Source organism: Mus musculus, chromosome 7 (genome assembly GCF_000001635.26).
Source record: "Mus musculus strain C57BL/6J chromosome 7, GRCm38.p6 C57BL/6J".
Classification (NCBI taxonomy): domain Eukaryota; kingdom Metazoa; phylum Chordata; class Mammalia; order Rodentia; family Muridae; genus Mus; species Mus musculus.
The window spans coordinates 121931954-121958611 of NC_000073.6; the positions used below are offsets into that span (position 1 = coordinate 121931954).

A 26658-nucleotide genomic window follows, 5' to 3' on the forward strand; every position below is an offset into this window, starting at 1 on the left:
TCCCACAGCCACTGCTCCAAGTCCACTTTAAGGGACACTCCGCCCACCCACACTTACTGTAGCAGTTCAAGTGAGAATGGCCCCCATAAACTCACATACTTGCATATTTAATCCAAGTTGGTGAGCTGCTTGAGAAGAATTAGAAGGCAGGGCTTTGTTGAAAGAAGTGTGCCATTGCGGGTGCCATTGCGGGTGGATTTTAAGGTTTCGAAAGCCAGTGCCAGGCCCAGCAGCTCTTTGCCTGTTGCCTGGGGATCAGGATGCAAAGCTCTCAGCTACTGCTCCAGAGCTGTGCCACCTGCAGGCCTCCTTACTCCCTACCACGATGATATTAACTGAACCTCTGAAACCATAAGCCAGCCCCAGTTAAATACTTTCTTTTATAAGCGTTGCCTTGGTCACGGTGTGTCTTCACAGCAGCAGAATGCTGACTAGACACTGACCTAGTACCCATGATGCTCAGTGCCTCACGCTAGTCTCCGCCCTTGTTCTCAGACGCTACCAAGGCAGCAAGATGGCTGGATGCCCTGCCCCTCCCTACCGCCCCTCCCTACCCCATCCCCTCAGTCTGTTCTTTGCGCTCGCTCTCTTTCTCTCTTTCTCTCTCTCTCTCTCTCTCTCTCTCTCTCTCGTGTTCACAGAGACAGGCTGGCACAGAGAGGGCTGTGTGTGAGATGCAAGAGTTCAGGGGTACAAGAGGTCAGGGAATGGATGAGACACAGGATGTAGGCAAGTGTGGAGCTGCAGAAGTAAGGATGACAAGAGAATGAACAACTTCATACACCAGCCTAGGAACAGGTACCTTAGTCAACAAATAGCTTTCTAGGAGAAGGTAGGGTGGTCAGGAAGAGGACCGAAGGGAAGGTAAAGAGCGAGAGAGAAACGAGGGGGGAGGAAAAATGGAAGACAGTCTCACTGTGCAGGGTCCTGGGTCCTGATCCAAATAGTGTCATCTACAAGACAACAGAAACTCAGAACACAGATAAGTGATGTTGAAAAATTACTCTGGGGAGCAGAGAGAAGGCTCAACAAGTAACGTGCTTGCCACCCAAGCCAAGCCTGAGCTTGACTGCTGGGACTCATATAAAGGTGGAGGGAAAGAACTGACTCCACAAAGCTGTTCTCTAGCCTCAACATACAAACTGCAGCATGCACGTGCCTGCACATACATCACACACACACATACATGCACACACACAATAACAATATTATTAATATCCTTTTATTAATAAAATAATAATGATGATGATAATGTCCTTCCTAGAGCCCTTATTTTAGATAAAGCAGGGTGCTCCAGAGCTGCTCATCATGGAGATGGAATGAGCTCCCATCCTCCTCTCTCTACTCTGCATAGATAAGAATTCCTGTAATAAAAAGCCTTTAAAAGCAGACTCTCAAAGCCAAACACGGTGGCACACACCTTGAATACCAGCACTTAGGAAGCAGGTCTCTATGAGTCTGAGGCTAGCCTGGTCTACATAATAGTTCCAAGCCAGTCAGGGTTACATAATGAGATCTTGTCTCAGAAAGTAAACACACACACACACACACACACACACACACACACACACATACACACACACACACACAGAGGCCCTGGGGAACATAGGAAGGCTGAGAGATGATATCAGGGCAATGCTCTGTGAAACTGTATGCAGCCAGCTCTCTGGGGGAGACTGGGAGTGAGCAAAGGGATTAAAAACATTCCAGAGATGGTGGAAACCTGAAGCAGGAGGCTGTGGTCATGAAGGAGAAGGTCCAGAAGCAACACTGTGGAGCAGGGCAGGGGTGAGAAATGACACACAGCAAAGACCATCGTCGCCGCCATCCCTCAAGAGGCCTGAGAAAGGCTTCTGAGAGGAAGCAGAAAGAGCCTCAGAGAGCAGAGGCAGGCCCAGAAGGGAGGGGGAGGGAGCTGGAAAGTTTGGAAAGGGGTCAAGATGGAATGGCCTGAGCTGGGAAGGACTTAGACCGCAGGCGGGAAAGGCTCACTTGAGGAGGGCAACACGGAAATGGTGTAGATTATTTCTTAATTGTTCTAGACTTATTTAAACTGCCCTTCAAAAGGGCTTTTCTACTCATCTGTCAGCAGGTAACACAGAAAAAGGTCAATAATCTATTCTGAATTGAATATGGTGTTGGTTAATAGTCTTAAAATACAAAGGGGCAATACAATTTACCAGCAAACGTTCAACACAAACACCAGTGACTTGGGTTTTATTTTCAAATCCTCCAGGCCTGAGTGTTTGCCTTTGTATTGTGTGCTGGACACTGGCTCTCACACAAGTCCTTCTAACCTCCAGGCTACCCTGGTCTATCCCAGTGTCCCAGCATGAACAAAAGGCAGGGATCCCAGCAACTGGGCTATGAACCACGCTAATGGGATCAAAAGTGTGTACCAGTCTTGTAAAGACAACACATATAGTGCAAGTCCAGGTGCATGCCTGCAGCCCCAGGTTTAGGAGCTAAGACGGTTGAGACTAGCTGAAGACAACATCTCAAGTAACAGTGGGGGACCCTGCAGAGATGGAGATGGCCTGGTAGTCAAGCGCACTGGCTGCTCTTACACAGGAAGCAGGCACTGAGCAGGTGCCCACATCCTCTCTGATGCAGCTCTCTGAGCCCTCAGTGCTAGAAGCACAAACTGCAGCTACAGCAGACCTCACAGCAGCTCACAGAGGGAAATCAGAGTCCCAGGGAGGAATCAACTCCAAAACCACAGATTATAAAACAGCCATTGTATGCACAGAGATTTTTAGAGCCAGAAAGGGGCTGAGACTTGACCTAGGCTATACAGAAGCTCTTCATGTGCTATGTAGAGGGCAGCAGAAACCAAGGACTTGTAATTATACCACGAGAGCTCTTGTCCTTAAAGGACCTGTGCCCTATAAGAAGCACATAGCTGGGTCTTTCCCAAACAACTTTCTCCTACAAAAGCAGAACCTAAACAGACTCGGGGAGCCGGGGAGAAAACTGACCAGGTTGGCACCCTAAGGGGGAGCAAGGCGATCTGAACCAAGGACAGACAGGGAAGTGGAGCAGATGTGACTGCTCTCAGCAGCTCCTCCAAAAGCAACTGGGACAAGCAGGGAAAGGAGGAGGCCACCAGGCAAGGGTGGTGAGCCAACTCTGAGACAGGCAGACAGAAAGATACCAGGCGACAGTGGCAGCACTGCGATGGGTATGTGGCCTCCAGTCTCAGCATGCCAGCACAATAGAGCCCACGAGCAAGTGAACGAGGCAGAGCCCCCTCCAATCCCACATGGGAGCACATGAGGCACGCTCCTGCTCAAGGACCACAACTGCCAGGGCGTCGGAGCAGCACACACCTCTCTGACTCCTTGGAATGGCCGGAAAGGTAACAAGCAATACTGACCGTCTTCAGAAAGTGGGGTGTGACAGGATATGCACTGCAATCACAGCACTTGAACACTGAGGTAGGGGATGGTGAGGTTCCTGCCAGCCTGAGCTACCTAGTAAGACACTGTCTCAGATTATGAGAGCCACCATTGCTATCAGCATTGTCTTATGAAATGGAGCTCACTCAGGCTACGCCAGAGACTGCAATGACCAAGTAACTCTTCTGCCTTCAATGGCGTGGCTGTTTGCTCCTGCATCTCATGGCAGGCAGGGACGAGATCCTGTCCTGGGCTGCGACTATGAGGGACCTGGGAGAACAGACATTGCAGTCGGAGGGAACTCACATCCATCCTGGAAACGAGCAGCAGCTGCTGTTTGATGCGCAAGAAGACCGAGTCGAAAGCCAGCTGGTGGGCCTGCTGGTTCAGCCGGGTCAGGGCTGTGCGTGACGCAGACAGTAGGTTGTGGTTACTGGAGCCCTTCTCCTGAGACAGGGAAAGGCAAAGGCAGGTAAGCCCCCAAACGAGGTCATCATCTAGTTAAAAGTACTGAAAGATTGCTAAGTGGACAGTTTCTTCAACAGTGGCCCCCAAACCTGACCTGGGAAAAGGCTAGCAGACAGATTCACAAGCTCCAAAACACTGAACCCGTGAGGGGTGACGTCACCTTCCATGTGACTCTGCCCCAATATGAGTTTATGGATTTGTAATTTGGGAAAACCTAACTTGTGACCATCCCTTGGGGACTGAGGAGGAGGGAAAGAGCCATGGCCTCACATCTAAACACGAGTGATGGACAGAGCGCGGATTCCCAGAGGGGTTGGGTCAGTTGCCCTTGGCTGAAAGCCAGAGTATGTATGACCTGTGTGAGTCCCGGGAATCCACACAGCCTGAGAAAGTACGGGGATGGAAAATGTAACCTTAGTTCTTGTGATTATAAATGGACCGATTACAACAGACATAAATCAGATTAGCAATAAAGATAAACAGAGTTGGTTTAACTTAACCTCAGAAGCATGGATGAATGAGCTTACAGAATTGCTCTAAGAAGTGTGTTTGTCAAGCGCAAATGCAGCAGCTAGTGGTGGGCCAAGGTGCAGAGTCGGGGAGACTTTGAGGAAACATCATGAGGGCCTCAGTGCACAGCTCACCCCCAGAGCACTGCACCCATCAGAAGAGCTGAAGATCCTATCTGGTGGCATGACTGAACCAGATGCCCCCAGACCTCTTGCACCTGTGGGCCATGCCTAGCAGCTTAGGTGACTCACTCCACTTGCTGGGAAGTCCTCTTGGCCCTGGACCCAGGGAGCCTAAAACTCAAAGGCAAGGTCAGCTTCAAAGACTAGCCAGGAGGGGAACCCCCACTGCCATAGTGTCATAGACAAGTTTGTCTCTGAGCTGAGATACAGCAAACTTGCTGGACAGTTCTCAAGCCTGGTTTTCATCCATAAAGAGACCGTCCACCCGACTCCTACAGCCTTATCTCAGCGAGTTCCAACCCAGCTTCTTAAAACCTTACATACAGGAGACAGAGGGATGACGGCAGGGCTGCAAACGGAGCCAGAAAACCTGGCACCAGGGGAGAGTGAGTGACAAGTGAAAGCTTTCATTTGTAAGAATGCCGCTGGTCTGGTCTCATACCTTGAGGGTATAAAGTATTTCCATTAAACTGGCATATTCAGCAGGGTTATCTTTCTGGAGGTAATTATATTCCTGCCATGGGTTCTTGGCAGGGCTCTTCTTGTCTGTCAAGATGCTGTCCTGAAAACCTGCCAGGCTCCGAGGGCTGTAGGAGTCAGACAGATACTTCCCCGCTGTGGACAGGATCCTGAAAGGAAAGCGGCGAGCATCATGCCCTGAGCCAGCTGCACTGAGCTCTCTCAGAGTACTCCAATGGCTCTTCCTAAATGTAGGACACCCTCGTGAGGTAGACACAATCCAGGTCTGCTCTGGAAGGAAATGAAGACATCCTCTCTCATTTAGGAATGATCTGGGCCTCGGGTGCACAAAAGAAAGCAGAGTTAACACTGAAAGTCAACTTTAGCTCACTCGTGCCACCAGAAGCCACTGTTGCTATGGCAGATAGCCTGCCCAGGGCAGCAGCACTTAGCTGCTGAGTCTGCCCACTTAGCTGCTGCCATCTGGGACACTGTTCCCGTCCTCACTCGACAGGCGACATGGAGGGGAAGTGTCAAAGGCCTGGGTGAGCCCCTGACGAACTGCAAGTCTTTTTATCCTCAGCACAAACCTTACCCGCACACTGTGCTACAATGCTGCTATTCACTGCCACACCACAAAGTTTATTTTTGTGGCTTGGATGCTACAAGGAGATCTATTGAGAGAGGCTGGCGCGTTTCAGTTTTCAAGAAGGGAAAATGTCTCGGTGAGCTTCTCTCTGATAATCCAGCTGAAGTACTGCTGCGGAGTCGAGTCTGCACCGACAAGGACCGATGCTAGATACACTCTTCTCCCTCAGCCTCCATACTTGAAAGTGTACAGAATTGTGGGAAAAGAGAAGGCTCGGGACAACCCCAATACAGCTAACTCCCCCACCCTCCCTTTCGAATGTTTCTTATGAAACCAATTGCTTTGGACAAGCCAAGTTTTAGATCACATCCATTTATTTAAAAACAAAACAAAACAAAAACCAGGCCCTTGAGCTAAGCAAGGTGGCATATAGCTGAAATCCCAGCAGTCAGGTTAAGGCAGGAGGATTACAAGTTTGAAGCAAGCCTGGACCCTATCTCAAGAAAATGAAACTAAACCAGGCATGGTGATGCACACCTTTAATCTCAGTACCTGGAGACAGACCTTGGTGGATCTCTGAGAGCTAGCTACAGGCCAGCCAGGGATATGCAGCGAGACCCTGTCTCAAAAATAAAAGAGAAAGAGAAGAAACAACCCATAAAGTGTCCCCACAGCTTGCTGGGCAGCACTGCAGATGGGGGCTTCCTCAGAAACCCCTGCACGTTCAAGCTGCTCCCACCTCCGCCAGAGCCTCAAGACAGTTGCTTAAGCCCGCCAGCCATCTGGTTGCTTTTTTGTCTATCTGAGGCCCATCCCTGACTACCTCCCTTAGACTTCACTGCCAGGTCTGGATTGAAGAAGCACTCTGTCTTCTCTCCCCCATCCTTCCTTACTCCACCTCATCCACCTAGCTAACAGAGCCGTCTTTCTAAAAGGCAACCTCAACTCTCCAGGATAAAACTAAAACATGCGAAAGCCTGGTAGCCAGAGCCGATCCCTCACAGCCTCACGTTGTCTCTGCTCATCCACTGCCCACACACACACACACACACACACACACACACATCACAGGCTCACTCTCACTCCATCCTGAGTGTGTCCCCTGGGGGTCCTCAGGCTCCCCTTCCCTCAGAGCACTTGTCCCTTCCCTGCTGGCAACCTCCTGCCTCTGCCTTGCACCTACCACAGGTTCTCTCAAGTCTCCTGCAGATGTGAGGACAGAACAAAGTGGCTTCATCACCCAGCCCCAGCTCCCAGCACAGTGCCTGACACACAAGAGAGTTTAACAGCTGTTTGTGAAGGATCAGAGGCCACACTTGGGGAACCCAGCCTGCCCATGTCAGCTTGCCATAAAGAAAACAAGGCATGCTAGAAACGCTTTCTGTAGCAGAGACGAGTTTAAAGTGTCCAGATAAGCACAATTCTAACTCCAAAGAACTAACGGCATCTGATCTTAGCCTCATCTCCACACAGCATCCCAGTGATGTCCCAGTGATGCCTCAGTGAGATGAAGACTTGACTGCCCAGTACTGTAACAGCCTCTGTGGCTCAGCTGGGGACACCGAAGAGGTACAGTCCCGACTCTCAAGCTCCGAGATTAATGGGAAGGGCTAACACATACCACTGCACCTGAAGCATGCAGCGGGTGTACACTGAGGAGGGAACGGTATAATCTCACCTAGCGCCTCAATTCGTTTCCCTTCAGGACAAGCAATCTCTCTCCTCAGCCGTGGAAGCCTGTCCATTTACAATGAAACCCAACTATCACTTGAAGTATTCTACAGGGACCTTAACAATGCAGGCACACCGAGACTTACAATGGGCTGAGATCCAATAAACCCGCCCACGTGGAGACCATCCTAAAGTCCTTAACCTGGACCTTAGCTTAGCAGTCACAGAGGGAGGGGCTGGTGGGGAACTGTGGGTCAGCTGCCACCGCCACCACCCTGAGTTGTGGGAAAGGATCATGGCCTGAACAAGGCTAGTCTAGAAAAGGCCAAAATTTAAAATATGTTTTCTCCTTAATGTATCAGAGTGCAGCCAAAGCATCACAAAAAGGATCATTGCATATCAGGGATTTTTGTGCCAGTGTTTTATAGGAACATGGAGAACACCAGGAAGGTAAAGAGAAGCCATAGCATCTCACCCAAGTCACTGAGGATAAGAGGTGACACCCAGCTCTGATTTACACAGCCCATAACTCTTTTGCAAAAAGATCTTAAGAGTGACAGCTGATGTCAGTTTTATCCAGAGTGGCTGCTCTGCCTTGCCCAGTGCCTGCCCCTGGGGAGTGGCTCTGCTAGAGTCTGGGTTCTAAGGCGAGACAGATGGGGAGATAAGATAAGCTTTACAGGGTGCCTGCCACACACCAAGCTGTGGCCCAGATGGGAACACAGATGGTGACTGTCCCCAGGCTCAGTGTTTCCAGAATGACATCACCTCTTTCAGAGGCTGTGTGGTCTCTCGATGAAGCAGAGCCAGCCTTTCAGCTTCTCTCCAGGCTGCAAACTGCAACTACAAGCTCATCCCATAGCCGGGCACTCCTCATTTAACTTCCTAACCGGAGCCTTCCTCACCCTTTGGAAGGCAAAAGATTAAGGAAAGTTACTGTCCTGAAGAGGAGAGATGCCTAACAAATATACCTGGAGCAATGTCAGTGTAAGGACACTGTGACAGAGGGAAGCGTAGAAACAACACTCACATTCTAATGGCAACAAAGTTAAAATCAATACACCTCTCAGCTGGGCATGATAGTGTATGATTTTAATCTAACCCTAGCACTTGGGAGGTAGAGGCAAGTGGCTCTCTGTGAGTTCAAGGCTAGCCTGGTCTGTACAGTGAGTTCTAGACCACCCTGGGCCTATAGAACATATTAAGGACCTGTCTAAAACACACACACACACACATACACACACACACACACACACACACACACACACACAAACACACGCACTCACGTGAGCACACACACAGAGTTAAACAACAACCACCCCCCACACCAGGCTTCTTAATTCCTAAAGGATGGATGAATAAGGAAACTGGGAAGCATGGTAGGCAAATGTCTGAATGGTGCAACCTTGGATCACAGGAAAAGCACTGGCAGCGTTAGAGGAGAGGCAGGAGGGGAGAATAGGTTTTTCTTAGAGCAGTCCCCAAAATTCTCCTTTGACTTGCACCCCTTGGCACTCAGAATTTTACCCAGGGCCTGGACTGCAAGGATGCCTGGGTTAATCTCCATCCTCTGGGCTTGTCTTAGGGTCTTAGTCACCACTTGTAACATGCTTTCTATGGGGAAATTTATTTTGAGCCCAATAACTGAGCATAAGCAGAAGCCTAACCCACATATAACTGGGAAACAAGGTGTACTGCTTCCTCATCAGACTGACGCCTCCATATCTAACCAGATTTATGTGACCACTGCCAAGTAGGATAGGCCTTGCCCTTTTAGGTGTTCAGTAAATGTTTAATGATGACAGTAATGACACCTTGTATCTAGGTACAGACAGTCCTCCAGCCCTGTGGCTTCCAGTCTGCCCATACACTGGAGCAAATACCTCCCAGCCAGGAGCCCCAGGGAATGACGGGCAAGGAGAGCAGGGACCCCTCCTACCTGTTTGCCAGCTGCTGCTCAAAGTCCCCACACTGGCGCAAGAGCTCTCCACAGGTGGCTATGATCCTAGACAGGACACAGGGCACTTCAGGCTCAAGCACTACCTGGCATGCTGGCACTTACAGAACAAACACAGTCTCATTCATCAAAATTCCAACTATTTGCTCCTTCTGGTGGCACTGGGTTCTGACGCTGCCTCCCTGAAATGTTTCATGAAATGTAATGAATGTCAGAGGCAAGTGCAGATTCCTCCTGCTGGTGCCCTCCATGAGATTAACACTTCTGCCACGAGCTACAATTCTGCCCAGCACTCTCTCAAGCAGTGTTACAGTTCCCAAATACTGGGTTTTAACTAAGAAAAGTGGCTAGAAGCTCCCGATGTCTAAAGTCTGAAATAGAGATACATTATTCAATAGCTACTAGACAGCTACTATTTGCATAGAAAACTGTCTTCCTGTCACACGTGAAAGGTGGATGTGGACCAACCCATTTGCCTCTGGGATAAGCCTGAGTGATTGGTACATCTGCATTTCATAACTTTTGCATTTTGAAGTAATATGCCAGCTCTCAGACTTTAGTTACTGGCCCTTCAACAGCAGTCCCATTATGCTGGGACAAATCCAAAGATTCAAAACATCTCAAGTCTAGTTAACTTTTAACTCTCTCTGAAAGCGCCTGTCATCACCAGGGTATCTGAGCATTCCATCATGAGAAAGGTTTATGGGAAAGTAAAACATTCCATTCGCCTCAGGTGCACCACAACAGCCGTGTGCAGAGGATTTCCCAGGATACCAAGGCACCATGGGAGAGGGGATGCAGTTAGCATCACAGTCCATAAACACAGTGCCCAGAACAGAGGCCAGGAGATGGCAACCCAAGATGATCCTAGGTGATCCTGGATTCGCCCTGACGACCTTCAGTGGCTGGCTGAGCTCTGCCAGCATGTGCCATGATGTTGCCATGTGCCACACCCAGGCACTGGGGCCAGAGGTCAAGCAAGACATGTAAGTGGATGAAGGGCATCAGCTGAAGGACATCTTGCCTCTGGAATGCAAATGCATAAAAAGCAGTTTTGCAAAGAGAAGTTTCTCTAGACTCACCAGTCATAGACTTCAGCTGCCAGCCCCATTATCTCTGTGACAGTGCAGACTGGTTTGTGCCGCAGCTTTGAATTTTATAGGCAATTCAAAGATCTGAATTGCGCCCACTAATACTAGTAACTAATCTGAAATTCTTTTAAATGCTGTGATGGTAGGCAGTGTCTATAGGTCAGAGACTTCAGCTGAATACACCAGGGCCAAACCTTCCCAAGACCCTACTGATCACACTCCTCAGGCAATAGGATGTCTGCCTAAAAGTGGCCCAAAGTCACATGAAGCTCCTTGGAGTGTAGCTGTTGACAACATAAGAGGGTCAGCTCAACGCCTGCCACTTGACTCCTGCAGGATCCTTTCCAAAGACATTCTTACATGATGAGAATGTGGTTCTTAGACCCAAAACAGGACAGATCAGCTCAGCTGTGCTCTCCAAAGTATAGCTGTATACTTTAGCTTCAGAAAAGAAACCACAGGTTGGGGAAAGGGGACCTCATACCAAATGTAAAAGAGTTTGTCATTAAAGACTTTTTTTTCTTTACTATTTCACAGTGGCTGGAGAGATGGCTCAGTGATTAAGAGCCCTTACTGATCTTGAAGAGGATAAAAGTTCAGTTCCCAGCACCCATGTGAGGGCTAACAACCATCTTAACTCTGATTCCAGTGGGTCTGACGCCCTCTTCTGGCCTCCTCTGGTACTGCCTGCCCATAGAGTGCACAGACACATACATGAAAATATATACAAAAAAAAAGCTGGGCAGTGGTGGCGCACGCCTTTAATCCCAGCACTCAGGAGGCAGAGGCAGGTAGATTTCTGAGTTCAAGGTCAGCCTGGTCTACAGAATGAGTTCTAGGACAGCCAGGGCTACACAGAGAAACCCTGTCTCAAAAAACAAACAAACAAACAAACAAAAAATAAGTAAGTAAGTAAATAAAAATAAATGGATCTTTAAATTTTTAATAATATATATATTTTGGGGGGAGGGCAGGGGGGCAGTTTGGTTTCTCGAGACAGAGTTTCTCTGTATAGCCCTGGCTGTCCTGGAACTCACTTTGTAGACCAGGCTGGCCTCGAACTCAGAAATCCACCTGTCTGTGCCTCCCAAGTGCTGGGATTAAAGGCATGTGCCACCACGCCCAGCTAATAAAAAATATTTTATAAGCGATAGAAAGTTTTTGGTATTTGTTGTTGTTGTTGTTGTTATTGGCAGATGATTGGGGTTTTGTTTGTTTGTTTATTGGCTGCTTAAATTTAGCCTCACACCCACTTTTGATCCAGCACTCAGGAGGCATTGGCAGGCCAATTGCTGTGATTGAGTCCAGCCTGGTCTACACATCAAGTTCCAGAATAGCCAAGGCTACACAAAGAGACCCTGCCTCAAGACAGACAGAGAGACGGACAGAGGCACTGAAAAGATAAAAGAACCACTTCATAAACACTACATCTTACAAACCAATTCATGGCCGAGCTGCTTGCTGCAGTGGCGCACACTGCACTGCAAGGTCCACCTTACCTGACCGAATTCTGAAAAGCGGTCCAGTCTTCCTGAAACAGGGAGTTGGGAGGAATGTCATCCAGCTTGCACTTCTTTCGAATGGACTGGAGAGCGTTGGTGAAGTGAGACACATACCTAGGGAGAGAGGAAAGGGACAGCTCGAAGGACAGCTGGAATTCCACAGTGTGGACAAACCATGAGCCATTGCAAATGTCAGTCACAAGTCCTGGGATGAAGTAAGAACGCGTAGGAACCTCGGACTACAGAGAAGTCTCCAGGCCATTTAATGAAGGGCACGGCAGATTCAGGGGATGCTCACAACGAGGAGGGAGGGAGGGAGGGGTTGGCCCCCAAATGGAATCCACTGACCAACCAGGTGAGAGACACTGCTGCAAAATAACCGCTCATCTGAGCACATGCATGTGCTCAGAAACAGGTTCTGCAAATCCCGCAGAGCACACAGCCCCACTGTGATGCAGCAGTTCCTGACATCCAGGGTACTTTTGTAAGCAAATCTTCCGATCCAGACTAGTCAAAGCTCACAGTAGGAAAGGGCACCCAGGAGCAGTTAGACTCAAGGTGGATACCCTCACAGGCTGCACGGAGGGAGCTCATCCACACTGCTCCCTCACCCACTCCCGCACTGTCACTTTATGGCTTACTGAGTGTTCGTTTGCTCCGTGCATAGAGCTGTATTGTTGCTCTGACTATCAGCTTTGTAGATCAGGGCCTGTACTATATAGCAACCAGCAATGCTCTGGGCACGAGACTCTGGGAACAGTTCCCAGGTGAGTGACACAGCGCACCACAACTCCGGTCTGCAGCCTCAGTACCTTTTGACCTCAGTTTTCTCGTCTCTAAAATGGATATAATGCTGTCTTCTATATCATTTTTTAAATAAATAAAACAGCATACAATCTCGGAAAAGCCTGAGATGAACGCTCCTGGGGAGGCATGGTTTTAAGAGAGTAAATTCCCTCCTTGTGTCCTCAGGAGAAGTAGGAAGAGGATGGATAGGGGCTGTGTCCTCTGGAAGTCAAGAATGCTTATAACAGCTGTGCATCACAAGAAGTCTAACCTCCCTCCCTCCCTAAGCCAACAGCTCTAAGAGAACAGAGCAGAATGTGATGCCTGGGCCTGGGGAGGAAGCTTTGCAGCAAAGAGAAAGGCCACACGCTCACTGTGAAGAGGAAGAAACAACCCAGACACCCCACAGCCACAGACACCCCACAGCCGCAGACATTCCACAACCACAGACACCCCACAGCCGCAGACACCCCACAGCCGCAGACACCCCACAGCCGCAGATACCCCACAGCCGCAGACACCCCACAGCCGCAGACACCCCACAGCCGCAGACACCCCACAGCCGCAGACACCCCACAGCCACAGACACCCCACAGCCGCAGACACCCCACAGCCGCAGACACCCCACAGCCGCAGATACCCCACAGCCACAGATACCCCACAGCCACAGGCACCCCACAGCCGCAGGCACCCCACAGCCGCAGACACCCCACAGCCGCAGACACCCCACAGCCGCAGATACCCCACAGCCGCAGACACCCCACAGCCACAGATACCCCACAGCCGCAGACACCCCACAGCCATAGATACCCCACAGCCGCAGACACCCCACAGCCGCAGACACCCCACAGCCACAGATACCCCACAGCCGCAGATACCCCACAGCCACAGGCACCCCACAGCCATAGATACCCCACAGCCACAGACACCCCACAGCCACAGATACCCCACAGCCACAGACACCCCACAGCCACAGACACCCCACAGCCATAGATACCCCACAGCCACAGATACCCCACAGCCACAGATACCCCACAGCCACAGACACCCCACAGCCATAGATACCCCACAGCCACAGACACCCCACAGCCACAGATACCCCACAGCCATAGATACCCCACAGCCATAGATACCCCACAGCCGCAGGCACCCCACAGCTGTAGACACCCCACAGCCTATAGATACCCCACAACTGTAGACACCCCACAGCCTGTAGATGCCCCACAGTTGCAGATACCCCACAGCTGCAGACAGACACACCACAGTTGCAGACACCTCACAGCCACAGACACCCCACAGTCGCAAACACAAAGACCTCCCAGGCTTTAGCTGAGAAAGCTGAGAAAGCACAATCCCAAAGGGAGCAGAGGTCTCAAGAGCAAACTGGCAGTAAAAGTTAGGAGACATAACTGATTCAGTTGTGACAAATGAAACAACTGTCAGCAGCCAGCTACTACGACAAGTGTGCCAAGGACAGGCTACTGACAGGAAGCTTCCATGACAGAACTTCTGGGATGCTGAACAGGCAGGAAACCTCATTGTCCTTCAGTCCAGAATTCCAAACACAAGTATAAATTTTATCACTATATACATATATAATACTATACCCTTCAACTCACTGTCACAACACACAGCTTCAGGTGCCCATCACCAGAGAGTCACTCAGTGTTGGGGATGTCAGCTATAATCTTTTCCTCCATAGGCTCAGCCATCAGTTTACTCAAAGCAAAGACACTGAGACTCAGGGGAACAGTGGCCAGCACACAATCCTGCCTCCTCGGTGCCAGAAGCAGGCTGGGCCCAGGACACTCCAACTCCAGCATGGGATGCTTGCCACCACTGTGAAACCACGTTCCCACAGCCATCTGTGGGCCAGCTTAGTGTGCAGGGCCAGAGCGCAAGTCAGGCCCCATCCTCCCTACCCTGCTCCAAGCCTTGCTCTCCCCCGACAGCGGGAGGGAGCTCACCCACTTGAACCCTGACAAAAGTAGTCTCAACTGCATTATAAACTCAGTAATATCAGTAATATCCAAATTCTAGTGACAATGACCTCATTGCCCCATATTCTTTCGTATACAGTAATTTTTAATATAAATGTGAATTATTTTGCAATCATAAAAACAACAGAAGAAAAGTAAGTCTGGTCAGAGCTCAGAGGGGTAAGAGCTAGAGAGAGAGCATTCGATGTCAGTACCAGGCCTCATCTGTGGAGAGGTGACAGATAATGGATTACAAGTTGATAAAGGCCGTGTGGTGGTGGTGCATGCCTTTAATCCCAGTACTTGGGAGGCAGAGGCAGGCGGATTTCTGAGTTCGAGGCCAGCCTGGTCTACAGAGTGAGGAGTGAGTTCCATGACAGCCAGGACTACACAGAGAAACACAGAGAAACCCTGTCTCAAAAAAAAAAAAAAGTTGATAAAGTCTTACTTGTTTGCCAAGAATCAGAAAATCTAAACCAAAGTGTTCCAGCATGCTACTTTTGTGGAAAGGACTAAAAGCTGATAGAAGGGAGGTATACTTTTACATTTTATACTGGGGAGAACTATGTCTAAAGGCATACTTGAGTTTAGATCTTAAAAAAAAAAAAAAAAAAAAAAAAAAAAAAAAGCTTTCCACCCACAAAATCCTGGTGGCTGCAGGTCAAAAAAAGAGATTTAAAAAAAAAAAAAAAAGAGGGGGATGGAAGGAGGCACTGGAAACTTGGTTGCTCAGTGATTAAAAGCACAGCACCTCCATGGTAGCTCACAACCATCTGTAGCTGCAGTTCCTGAAAATCCAATGCCGCTTCCTGACCTCCATGGACAAGCAGACATGCAATCAAGGTCAGCCTGGTCTACATAGTGAGTTCCAGGACAGCCAAAGCTACACAGGAAAATCCTGTCTCAAAAAAACAAAATAAATAAATAAATCCATCCATACATACACACACACACAGAGGCAAAACATTCATACACACAAAATAAATAAGCCTAAAAAATAAAAATAAGTAAATACTACACTCACTATTAATGTTTCTCTTTCCAAAAGCACACCTGGGTTCATGTGGACAAACCTTTAACCCTCACAGCCTCAACAGGGTTGCCCAGGGTGTGGTTGATGGCCACAGCCAAGAACACTGGGCTCACAAGGGCGAGCCTGGTATTTCTGGAATGACAAGAGCTCCCTAATATCCTAAGCAAAACAGCATTCAGTTCAGTAAAGGAGTCTGGAAACGCAGGGCAACTTCATGAAGAAACAAATTACCACGGGGAGGTCCCTGGAGAACACCACAATTTATTCGCAGCTCATCAAGTTCACAGCTGGGCAAGACTGTTGACTGTCTCTCTTCCCACACCCCAGGTAGTGCGCCCACCCGGCACCTTCCAGAACTGTGAAAGTCTCCAGGAGAGCCGAAGCTCCCCAGCTGGAACCAGCTTGGTTTCTCCATGTGCTGATTCAAATGTATGGTGCTCTCAGCAGTGGAGTCTCACTGTTTTAAAGAGCGACTAAGAGCAACGGTAATAATTTGTATTGTTTGGAGGAGTCTGTGGTACTCCACTGACAAAGAACTCAAAAAGACACAGCCCATACCAAACACTGCTGGGTTTGGTTGTTTGTTTGTTTGTTGTTTTTATTTGATAGCGTATAGTGTCCAGAGCAAGATAGCCCACTCTGTTACAGCTACATGAGTATTATGGGGACAATCAAGCACTTTCTAAGTGGGTTTAAGACCTGATCCATAAGATGGAACTCATGTACTGCCTTGTACTGTTAGCAAAGGCAAAAAACTGTGGTTGGCTAGGGCACAGGTTCTAGGATAAACCTAATATTGTCACTCAACTAAATGGACAGAGCAATAAACTGTCCTCTAAACTATCATCTTTAAACACATGGGTTAGTACATCTCTCAGTCCTCACTGCAGAAGTTCTTTTTAGTGTAGATGGAGATTAACACAGAGACTCACGGTCAATGTGTAAAGAGTAAGAGACTGTGAGGTGCTCAGCTCTGAATGAAACAGCTCTATCACACTCCACCCAAGACCCGGGGCCATCGGAGAAGAGGACATGGAAAGGCTGCAAGAGCCAGAGGTAGCAGACACCTGCTACCCCTAGCTGAGGAGCTGTTGGCAACTGAGGGCTGCTGGGAGAGGGAGGGCCGCCGGTTTCTTCAGAGATGCAGCCCCCAAGAGACTACCCATGCACAAGTAAATGGCATATACTGGCAGCACTAAGTAGACAGTGGGTATAAAAACAAAAGCACTCACATGATAGATGGGAAAGTGGTGGAGTAGAGACGGAAAGAATTGTGGGGACAGAAACAGAGGCGGGGCGGGGGGCCAAGTCTGGTCCAAAGTCATTACATAAACACTGGAACACGTTGCCCCCAGGACTCTCACGCCTCAGGCGCACTGGTCAGAGGATCCAGCCCTGTACTTCTTCCTTATCCTTCTGACAAAAGTATGACTAAACTTTCCCTTTTTTCTCGTTTTCTTTCTTTCAGAAACAAGTTTTTGGTTTTACTTCTTGGGTACTGGGTATTTAACCAAAGTCCTCATGTATAAAAATCTCACTCTGCCTCAGTTGGTACCCCAACCTCTTCAGTAACAGCCACCTCCACTCTCCTAGGGTCTCCCAGGCAACAGGAACCTGTTCTGGATCTCTCTAGAAACTTGACTGTTGGGCATTTCAAACAGATGGATGATGGTTTTTATAAGTAGCTTCTTTCACCTAGAAGCTATTTATATCACTTCTTACTTTTACTTTAAAATTTTAATTAATTTGTGTGTGTGTGTTTATGTTTTTGTTTCTTAAGACAGGGTCTCTCCACATAGCCCTGACTGACCTTGAACTATGAAGATCTGATTGGCCTCAAACTCATATCTGCCTGCCTCTGCCTCTGTGTGGGATTAAAGGCATGTGACACCACACCTGGCTCAGCTGCCATTTTAACTTATGTGTTTAGTCACAGTCCAATGGATGGACATGCTGATAACTTCCAGCGCCCCACCTATGCAAATGATGCTCCAATGAGCATCCTTAAGAACATCCTCTTGGGCTCAGGTACAGCTGTTTCCCAAGGATTCACAGGAGGAACACAGAACACACTCTTAATTGAACAGATAGGACCCTCCGATATGCCTGGCCCCACCTCCCCCCCACCCCCTTCCTCCCTCTGCCCCCCAGCTTCCTCAGCCTTACTTGGCAAAGAGGGATTTCAGGGCTGTCAGCAGTCCACAGGTCCCCAGGCCATTGGTGAATTTGGCACATCTGTCAACAGCTGCAGATGCCAAGCCAAAGAGCTTGTGCACAGAGTGGCTCAGCTCCTGAACGCAGTCAATCACTTCCCCGTGTTCCTGAGCAGTAGATAAGATAAGCAAAAGCTTCCTCACACTCGAACGCTGGCAGCGATGGCACTAACACAGGGGACCTACCAGCATTAGCATGGGAAGAATGGCAAGGTCACTCAACTGTGGCTAAACCACCTAAGAAACCAAATAGACTCCAACTGTGATGGCGCTTCAAGAGCATGGGCCAGACACAGACAGACAGACAGATGCACACACGCACACACAAACACACAGACAACACAGCACAGAAATTAACTTCTAGCATAAAAATACAACCAACGTTTAGCTTGTTGTAGAGGTTTGAATAGGATCCCCCCCCCCCACCTAGACTCATGTATGTGAATGCTTAGCCCATAGGGAGTGACACTATTAGTGGGTGTGGCCTTATTAGAGTGGGTATGGCTTTGTTGGAGGAAGTGTGTCACTGTGGGAGTGAGCTTTGAGGTTTCATATGCTCAAATGATACCCAGTGCGGCAGACAGTTGCTTCTGTTGCCTTTGGATCAAGATGTAGAACTCTTAGTTCCTTCTCCATGACCATGCCTGCCTGCATACTGCCACATTTCCTGCCATGACAATAATAAATTAAACCTCTGAAACTGTAAGCCAGCCTCAATTAAATGTTTTCCATTATAAGAGCTGCCTTGGTCATGGTGTCTCTTCACAGCAATGAAACCCTAATTAAGACACACATTCTCATATCCTTCATTTCTCTTCTCTTTTTCTATGATTAATAAATTGGTTCTTGGGATAGGCCTACATCTGGGATAAGTTTCCCTGCATTAGACACTCCAGAGGAGTGTTAACACAGAGGGGCCACCTCCCGCAGAGCAGGGACAGAACTGAGGCACAGCAGACTTCCTAGGTAGGTCACCGAGAGACGGCAGACTTCAAATGCTGTCCACAGTGGCTCGCCTCATGCTGGACACCTCAGACAACCTGAGAACAAGCACTATCTGACAGAGATGTCCTTGAGCAACCTAAGGTAAAAATCACAAAGTGGAAGAGACAGAGATTTGTAACTTAATCTCTCTGATTTGTTTTGCTTCGCTTTGTCTTTTGACTATTGATTTGAAACAAGAATGGAAGCACACGGGTAGCTTCACTTTCTCTTTGGACTGTGTGTGTACCTGAGACATTACAAACCCACCTGCCTTCTTCCTTCTTCCCTTTCATAGACACCCCAACCCTCCACGATGCACAGCCAAGAGCCTAGCACACAGAGCTGATGCATGGCTAGCGGCTATACTGCAGTGCTATCAGACATTACCAGAGGCACAGCGCTGATCTGTATGAGAAGGTTGTTCTCCTCCATGTCACCGTACTTCAGCTGGAAGGGTTTATAGGGACCATACACAGCATCCACCAGCTCCACAACTTTCACCAGGTTGTGGTCCTCTGTAAGGAACAAGAAATGAAAATACCAGTAGGCAAATGATCTAGACTGGATGCTGGGAACAATAGGGAAAGGTATTCTGCTGGCACATTCCCTCATTAATCTGCTTTTCTAAGTCATGGAAGCAGAGCTCTGGGCTTTGTGTGTTGTTACAACTAGTGTTACAGATACCATGCCCCAGAGCCCGTACCCATGGTGGGAAGATCTCAGATTCAGGTGAAAACTCCTGGGTCTGGACAGGGTGTGACACATGCCCATGTCAGGGCCTGTCACGGAGGCATTTCAGGTCATCTTCTGCTGCACAGTGAGTTTGAGGCCAGTCTAGGCTATACGAGCCTGTCCCAAAAAACCAAATCTTATGACGGTTTGGCAGCTGAGAACATATTCTGTTCTTTCAAAGGACCTGATTTTGGTCCCCAGCACCCTAGCACCAACCAAATGAGGTGTTCAGTCGCCTTTAACTCCAGGTTCAAAGAGATCTGGTACCTCTGATCTCCATGGGCACCTGGACTCGTGTGCACATAACCACACACATAACCACTGGGGCTCCTGCTATGATGCAGCAGGATTCTCGTGTTAGTATCCGTGCAGTGTATGATGCCAACATGTTTGATATAAAGCTAACAGTAAGATAAAGGGTAGGGTGTGGGGAATTCTACAAGAAAACCATCTCTTTCAAGATGTCACGAAAAGACAAAGATGAAGTGACTGTTAGATTAGGAACACAGAGGGGTCCAAGTGCAATGTACACTAAACTAGCTCTCAGAGGGAGGCAGAGGAGGAAGCAACTAGAAAGACCTCTGCAGAGCTGGCAAATCTGAAGACAAACTGTATACTAGATATTAAACACTTGGGTAGGATAATGGTGGCAAACATTCTACTATAAACATATCTAGAAGCTGGGCACAGTGGTGCATATCTGTATTTGCAGTCCCTGAGAAGGATCAGAAGTTGATGCTCACCCTCTGCTACATAGTGCGTTAAAGGACAACCTGAACTATATGAGACCTTGTCTCAAAAAGTAAGAAACAATACAACCTTAGTACGTATACAAACGCACAGTTAAACACAAAATGCTACTCCTGGATGGAAAGGAAGATGACCATTATCTTATACATATGACATAATGATCATGAAGTCAGCCCAAGGCTGGAGGTGGCTCAGTGATTAGCGCTGCTCTTTCAGAAGACCTAGGTTCAGTTCCCAATACCCACACAGTGGCTCACAACCATCTGTAAATCGAGTTCAAAGGGACCCAACACCCTCTTCTGTTCACTATAAGCACCAGGCACATACATGATGCATATACATATAACAATCAGACAAAACATTCACATTCATCAAAGAATAAAAACAAGAAAAAATGCATGAACCTAAATTATTTTTTAAACTTGCTTTCTATTGTATAGTCATTCATTTATTTTAAATTGTATCTTGTATATGTATTAACTATTAAATAATAAAAATGTTAGAGATAAAAGTTAAAAATGTATTGGTAATGCATCTGATAAATAACTGGGGAAAGTCCACTCTATAAGAATCTTTCAGGAACATATACTAAATTCTCAACAGTGGCATCAGAGGAAACTTTCATTTGTATTATAGATTCCTTGCCAGGAATTTTTCACATATTTTATTGCTTTTTATAAGCATACTCAATAATATATTGCTTTAAATGAATTGCTCTAAAAAATTAATGAGAAATAGATTAAGTCTCCAAACACATGAATATATAAAGAATAAGTAATCAAAAGAAAAAAAATGGAACTTTTATAATATAATTTTCAAACATTAACAACCAAAGTAAAATATTTAAGGTGATACATCTTTAATTATCTAAGAACCAGGAAATGATGGGAGAAAGAAAGAACACAGTGGTGGGGAGGGCAGATATGGGGGTGAGGTGCAGGTGGGGGATGTACCCTCACCCTGATGGATAGCAGAAGACACATGTGTGACAGGAACCTTTAAATTGTTCCCGAGTTAGCAACTGCAACCCTAAACTTCTCCTAGAACCTCAGGGCAGGGTCAGAAACTCTCTCAAGACAGTTTGTAAGGATTTTACTCAATAGTAGCTATAAAAAGTTAGCCACAGGGTTGAGCATGCTGGTGTGTGCCTTTAATCCTAGCACTCAGGAGGCAAATGCAGGAGGATCTCTGTGAGTTCAAGACCAGCCTGGTCTACAGAGTGAGTTCCAGGACTGCCAGAGCTATGTAGAGACCCTGTCTCAAAACAAACAAGCAAGCAAACAAATACGTAAAAAGTATGTCACAGTCGTGAAGCAGTATTAGAAACCATGTTTTAGGATAATAATAATCTAAGAAAATATTCTTTCTATTGTCCTTTAAATATGTGTGTACTTATGCACACATGTGGAAGCCCGAGGACAATGGTGGGTGTCATCCTCAGGAATGGCATCCACCCCCTATGAGGCAGGTCTCTCACTGGCCTGGAGCTCACCAATTAGGCTGGACAAGCTGCCCGGGGAGCCCAGGGTGCCTCCCGCCTGGCTTCCCAGTTACAAGCATGGGATGGCATGGCTCGCTTTTCACATGGGCGCTGGGGCCAAACGCAGGAACTCACGCTCAGAGGCAGAGGCTTGCCAACTGAACACCCCCTATACTATATTATTTTGAAATTAAAAAGAATGTAAAATTATATACAACTAATATTTCCAAATATTTTGCCAGACATGGTGGCTCATGCCTTTAATCTTAACACTTGTAAAACAGAATCAATGTTGGGGGGGAGGGTCTGGGGGACTTTTGGGATAGCATTTGAAATGTAAATGAAGAAAATACCTAATTAAAACACAAAAAACAAAAAAACCAGAGTCAATGCATCTTTGTGAGTTTAAGGCCAGCCTGGTCTACATAGTGAGTTCTAAACAGGCCAGTCAGAGCTACACATTGAAACCCTGCCTCAATAAGTAAATAAAATATTTATATATTATGTGCATTATAGTATAGCATATATGCATATACTATAGACATATAGTACATAAAATATGTTTCATGTAATAATAGAGTAGTTATACATTATATAGCATAGGTTAAATATTTATAAAGAATGTTAAATATATTTTATCTATAGCATATATTAATATTTATAGTAATGCTTGCAAACATTATGTATTTATTTGATGAGGCATGTCAGAATTTTTTGAGATAGATTTCATAGTGCAGGCTGGTTTTGAATTTACTATGCAGCCCAGTGGCCTCAAACTCACAGTGCCCCTGCCTCAGCCTTCCAAGGACCAGGAATACAGGCGTGTGCCAGCATACCCAGCTTCGGCGTGCATTTACCTAAGCTGCTGGAAGGGATAGGACAGAGCATGCCACTCAAGCTCTCTTAATGATAAAGCTATAGATCCCATTCATGCTCTTTTTTGTTATCAGGACTGTTTTGTTTTGTATTGTTTTTCAAGACAGGGTTTCTTTCTGTATCCCTCATTGTCCCAGAACTCACTCTGTAGACCAGGCTAACCTCAGACACAGAGATCCTCCTGCCTCTGCCTCTGGAGTGCTGAGATTAAAGGTGGCTCAGTGACCGTTCTGAGATGTAGCCCAGGCTGGATTTGAATATAACAAACTCCTGAGTGCTGAGATGCACACACCACCACATCCATCCTTCCAAAGGCATTTCTGACTTAAAACAGAGAATGGTCTGATGCCCTCAGCTGGAACTGCTAGAAAGCTGAGCTTTCTCGCTCACCTCAGAGGGTGGGTAAAGTTCATCTGTGGAAGGGGTGCAGCCTGCTCCAGCACCCCACGTGCTCCAGCACGGTGCCAGGTCTAAGCACTCCGGAGGCACCTGGGCCAGGGCATCACAGTCCTCAGGAAAGCACCCACATGACTGTGCGTCTCCTACAAGTGAGGTCTGACCAGTGAGTGTGCCACAACACCCATGAATCATCAGGAACCCGAACAATAAACACACTCCCTGGAATGTACAGGCAATTAAACACAATGTAATTAAAGAGAATAACTATTAAATAAACGAAGTCTGTGACACACAGCAGCCACATGGCAGAATGAGGCCTTCTTGAAGCAATTTCCTGATTTGACAGCAGCATGTGTCACGAGGTCTAGGTTGCTTCAAAGTTTATGATGCTTTTTACACATCTGGAAAACAGCTGGGAAGCTCAGCATCCCACACAGTACGTACCCAAGTGGGATACACTGTGCTCTGCCTAGCCGGCTGCCAGGACTGCCTACCTTCTCCACAGTCACTTCAGGCCTGCTCTGGCTCTGCTGCAGCTGCTGCTGCCCTTCAAGGCTCCATGGCCCAGCCTATGTGTTCTCCTAAACTTACTGCTTAGGTTGAACTGTCTGAGGTTCCGACTTAAAAGAAAGAGGATCCTCCCACTGAAACCAGTTGCCAGCTCACTGCCACTCATGCCTCCCGGCTCCACAGTAAGCCTCTTACAACCTCAGGTAGAGCAGAAGTCTCTCTCTGTCACTGCCTTGGAGTATGGGAAGCTCCTGGTCAGCACGGACTGAACCCCGCTCCCATGCTGACAATGAAGCTCTCGGAGAGACACCGACTCTTTCCCTTCCACAGTTACTAGAAACAGTAAACAAATCCAGGCCTCAACCGCAAGGCAAGACTGGCCAGAGGCAGGAAGTAGGAATGCTTACGGAGATGGGGGAGCAGCGCCATTTCCAGCCCCTTGGCAAAGTGGGCGGTGGTGTCGTAAAACTCCAGCAGTCTGGTGAGCTCCAGCTCCGGTCCGGCTCTCTCCACACCTGCACTGAGGCACATGGGCAGGGAGGGCACCAAGGCCCCCAGGGTCTGAATCAGCAGCACCGTCACCACCTCGTGGGGGTTCTTGAAAACCTGCAGTGGGGAGAGGGATGAGCAGTAGCACACGGAAGCACACAGGAAGAAGCCTTCCAAACAGCTGTCTCCTGATGTTCCAAGGCAGACCCTAGGACCAATAAAAATGGGCCAGTCAGGAGCCCCAAGTTCCCCTCACTGGGCAAACTGGACAGGGACAGAGTGGAAAGTGGCCGAAGCTCAATTCTGAATGGAAAGGCACTTCTATCGCTGGCCCATGGGCCTACTTATTCAAGTTTACTCGGTACCTGGCACAGTACTGAGCTGGTCATCAGTGAGGACTCAGGTGACACTGGAGCAAAATGCAACTAGAGAACAGCACAACTACAGCTGGAGGGCCACCCACATCCCAGAGCCTGGTTTCAACTCGATTTTCTTCTCTGCACAGATCTGGGGCCCACATGCATTCGCTTAAGAGCCAACAGAGACCGTAGACCTGGACAGCTTAGCTGGCTCAGTTCTCTGGTAGTCTTTTCCCACTCTCTGGTCCTTAGGTCTCTTGAGAAAATTTGAATAATGCAGCAAGTCCACTTAGGAAATACTCTCACCCTCCTATGCTGATGCTGCTATAACCCAAATAGGTGCAAACATGAGATGAGATAAAAGAACTGGTCTTAGAAAAGCCGAAGGCCAAAAGAGATAAAAAATGGAAAACTATACAGCTAATAAAATTCAAACTTTACTTAAAGTTGCCTTAATAGAAGTGAAACTAAAGCAGAGCATGACAAAACCTACAGGATGGAGCAAAACAGATCAAGGAGAACCCACAGCTATAAATGCATACAGTAAAGCTCTCCTGATCAGTGACCTAACCTAACCTCATGTGTTAAAGAACTACAGGGGCTGGAGAGATGGCTCAGTGGTTAAGAGCACTGGCTACTCTTCCAGAGGTCCTGAGTTCAATTCCCAGCTACAGTGTACTCATAGAAATAAAATTATTAAATAAACAATTCTTTAACAGGATAGGTCTGCAGCTCAGTGGACAGTTCGCGCCCATCAGTCATGCACGGCTCCAAACCCCAGCATCACACAAGACTAGGTGTGGTGGCAACTTTGTAAAACGTTTCAAAATTGCTGTCCTGTACCTAAACTAAGGAAACAGGACAAAGTATTCCAGTTACTAGAATCAGACATGCAAGCAGGAACACTAGCACTGAGTCTATAAAAACAGAAAGCGAAGCCGGGCGGTGGTGTCGCACTCCTTTAATCCCAGCACTTGGGAGGCAGAGGCAGGCGGATTTTTGAGTTTGAGGCCAGCCTGGTCTACAGTGAGTTCCAGGACAGCCAGGGCTATACAGAGAAACCCTGTCTCGAAAAACAAACAAACAAACAAACAAACAAAACAGAAAGCAAGCTAAGTCTTTAAGGGAAAATCATAAACAACTACACACCAGCAGCCTGAACACGTGGACACAGTGCTAGAGCCACAACACACCAAAACCCACTCAAAAGGAGAATGAAGGCCCAAAATTGAACTGGTAGACAGCTGGAGTGATGCCCCAGGCTTGCAATCCCAGTTCAGGAGCAGAGGCAGGAAGATAGGAGTTCAGGGATAGCCTAGAATACACAAGACCCATCTCAAAAAAAAAAAAAAAAAAAAAATCCAATAAAGATCAGAACTGGTGAGCTCTACAAAACATACAAAGAGTTTAGACAATCTCCCAAGACACTGAAGGAGCATCTCATAGTCTGAACTGTGTCTCCCTCAAACCCCACGCTAAAGTCTGACCCTCCAAATGCCTTAAATACGACTCTATTTGGAGACAGCACCTTGTAGAGGCAATGAAGGTACCATGGACACACACAGGAGGCTCTGAGTCTACCTGGCTGAGTCCTCATAAGAAGACATGAGCACAAAGAACACACTTGGGAGGGAGACTTGAAGGGAAGAGGCACATCTACAGGTCAGAAGAGAACACTCCAGCCCTGAGCACAGCTTGATCCTGAACTTCTAACATACTGAATTTTGAGACGATTCCTGTTGTTTAGACTATCCAGTCTGGGATGGAGAAATGGCTTAGCAGATAAGGCATTGGTTGCTCTTCCAGAGGACCCAGGTTCAACTCCCAGTACTTACATGGCAGCTCACAACCCTCTGTAACTCTAGTCCCAGAAGATCTGATACCCTCTTCTAGCCTCTGTAGACACTGCATGCACATGGGGCACATACATACACATATACAGACAAAACACTCAAACACAGGAAAAAAAAAGAATAAAATCTGGAAAAAAAAATTAAACTATCTAGTATAAGGGATTTTACTAATGGCATCAACCAGCAGACTAACACAGAACACTTCCTAGCTCCTTCTGTGCAGCCAGCATTACAACAACACTGGCAGGAGGTCAGAGAAGAATGTTAAGACCATTTAACAGGGCAAGTGTCATCCTGACAATGAATGATGCTCGGAAACTCATCTCATGAGAAGAAAGGTGGGAGGAGGGAAGGAGGAAAGAAACAATGTACAGGTCAACTCAGAAGA

General features: G+C 47.6%; 1 protein-coding gene across 4 annotated transcripts in view; it reads right to left on the bottom strand.

Annotated features, from left to right (window-relative positions):
* Positions 1–26658, bottom strand: part of Cog7 (component of oligomeric golgi complex 7) — a 58884-nt gene that overhangs the window by 9118 nt on the left and 23108 nt on the right. For 2 of the 4 annotated variants that reach the window (XM_006507699.3, NM_001033318.3), the window contains exons 7-13: positions 23977–24175; positions 19210–19337; positions 17792–17946; positions 11825–11941; positions 9217–9282; positions 5001–5187; positions 3705–3845 (exon numbers count right to left, since the gene is read on the bottom strand). In XM_006507699.3, coding sequence (XP_006507762.2) covers positions 3705–3845; positions 5001–5187; positions 9217–9282; positions 11825–11941; positions 17792–17946; positions 19210–19337; positions 23977–24175 — 993 coding nt within the window. The remainder of the gene's footprint in view (positions 1–3704; positions 3846–5000; positions 5188–9216; positions 9283–11824; positions 11942–17791; positions 17947–19209; positions 19338–23976; positions 24176–26658) is intronic. The other 2 variants (XM_006507700.3, XM_030242514.1) reach the window with 1 other exon arrangement.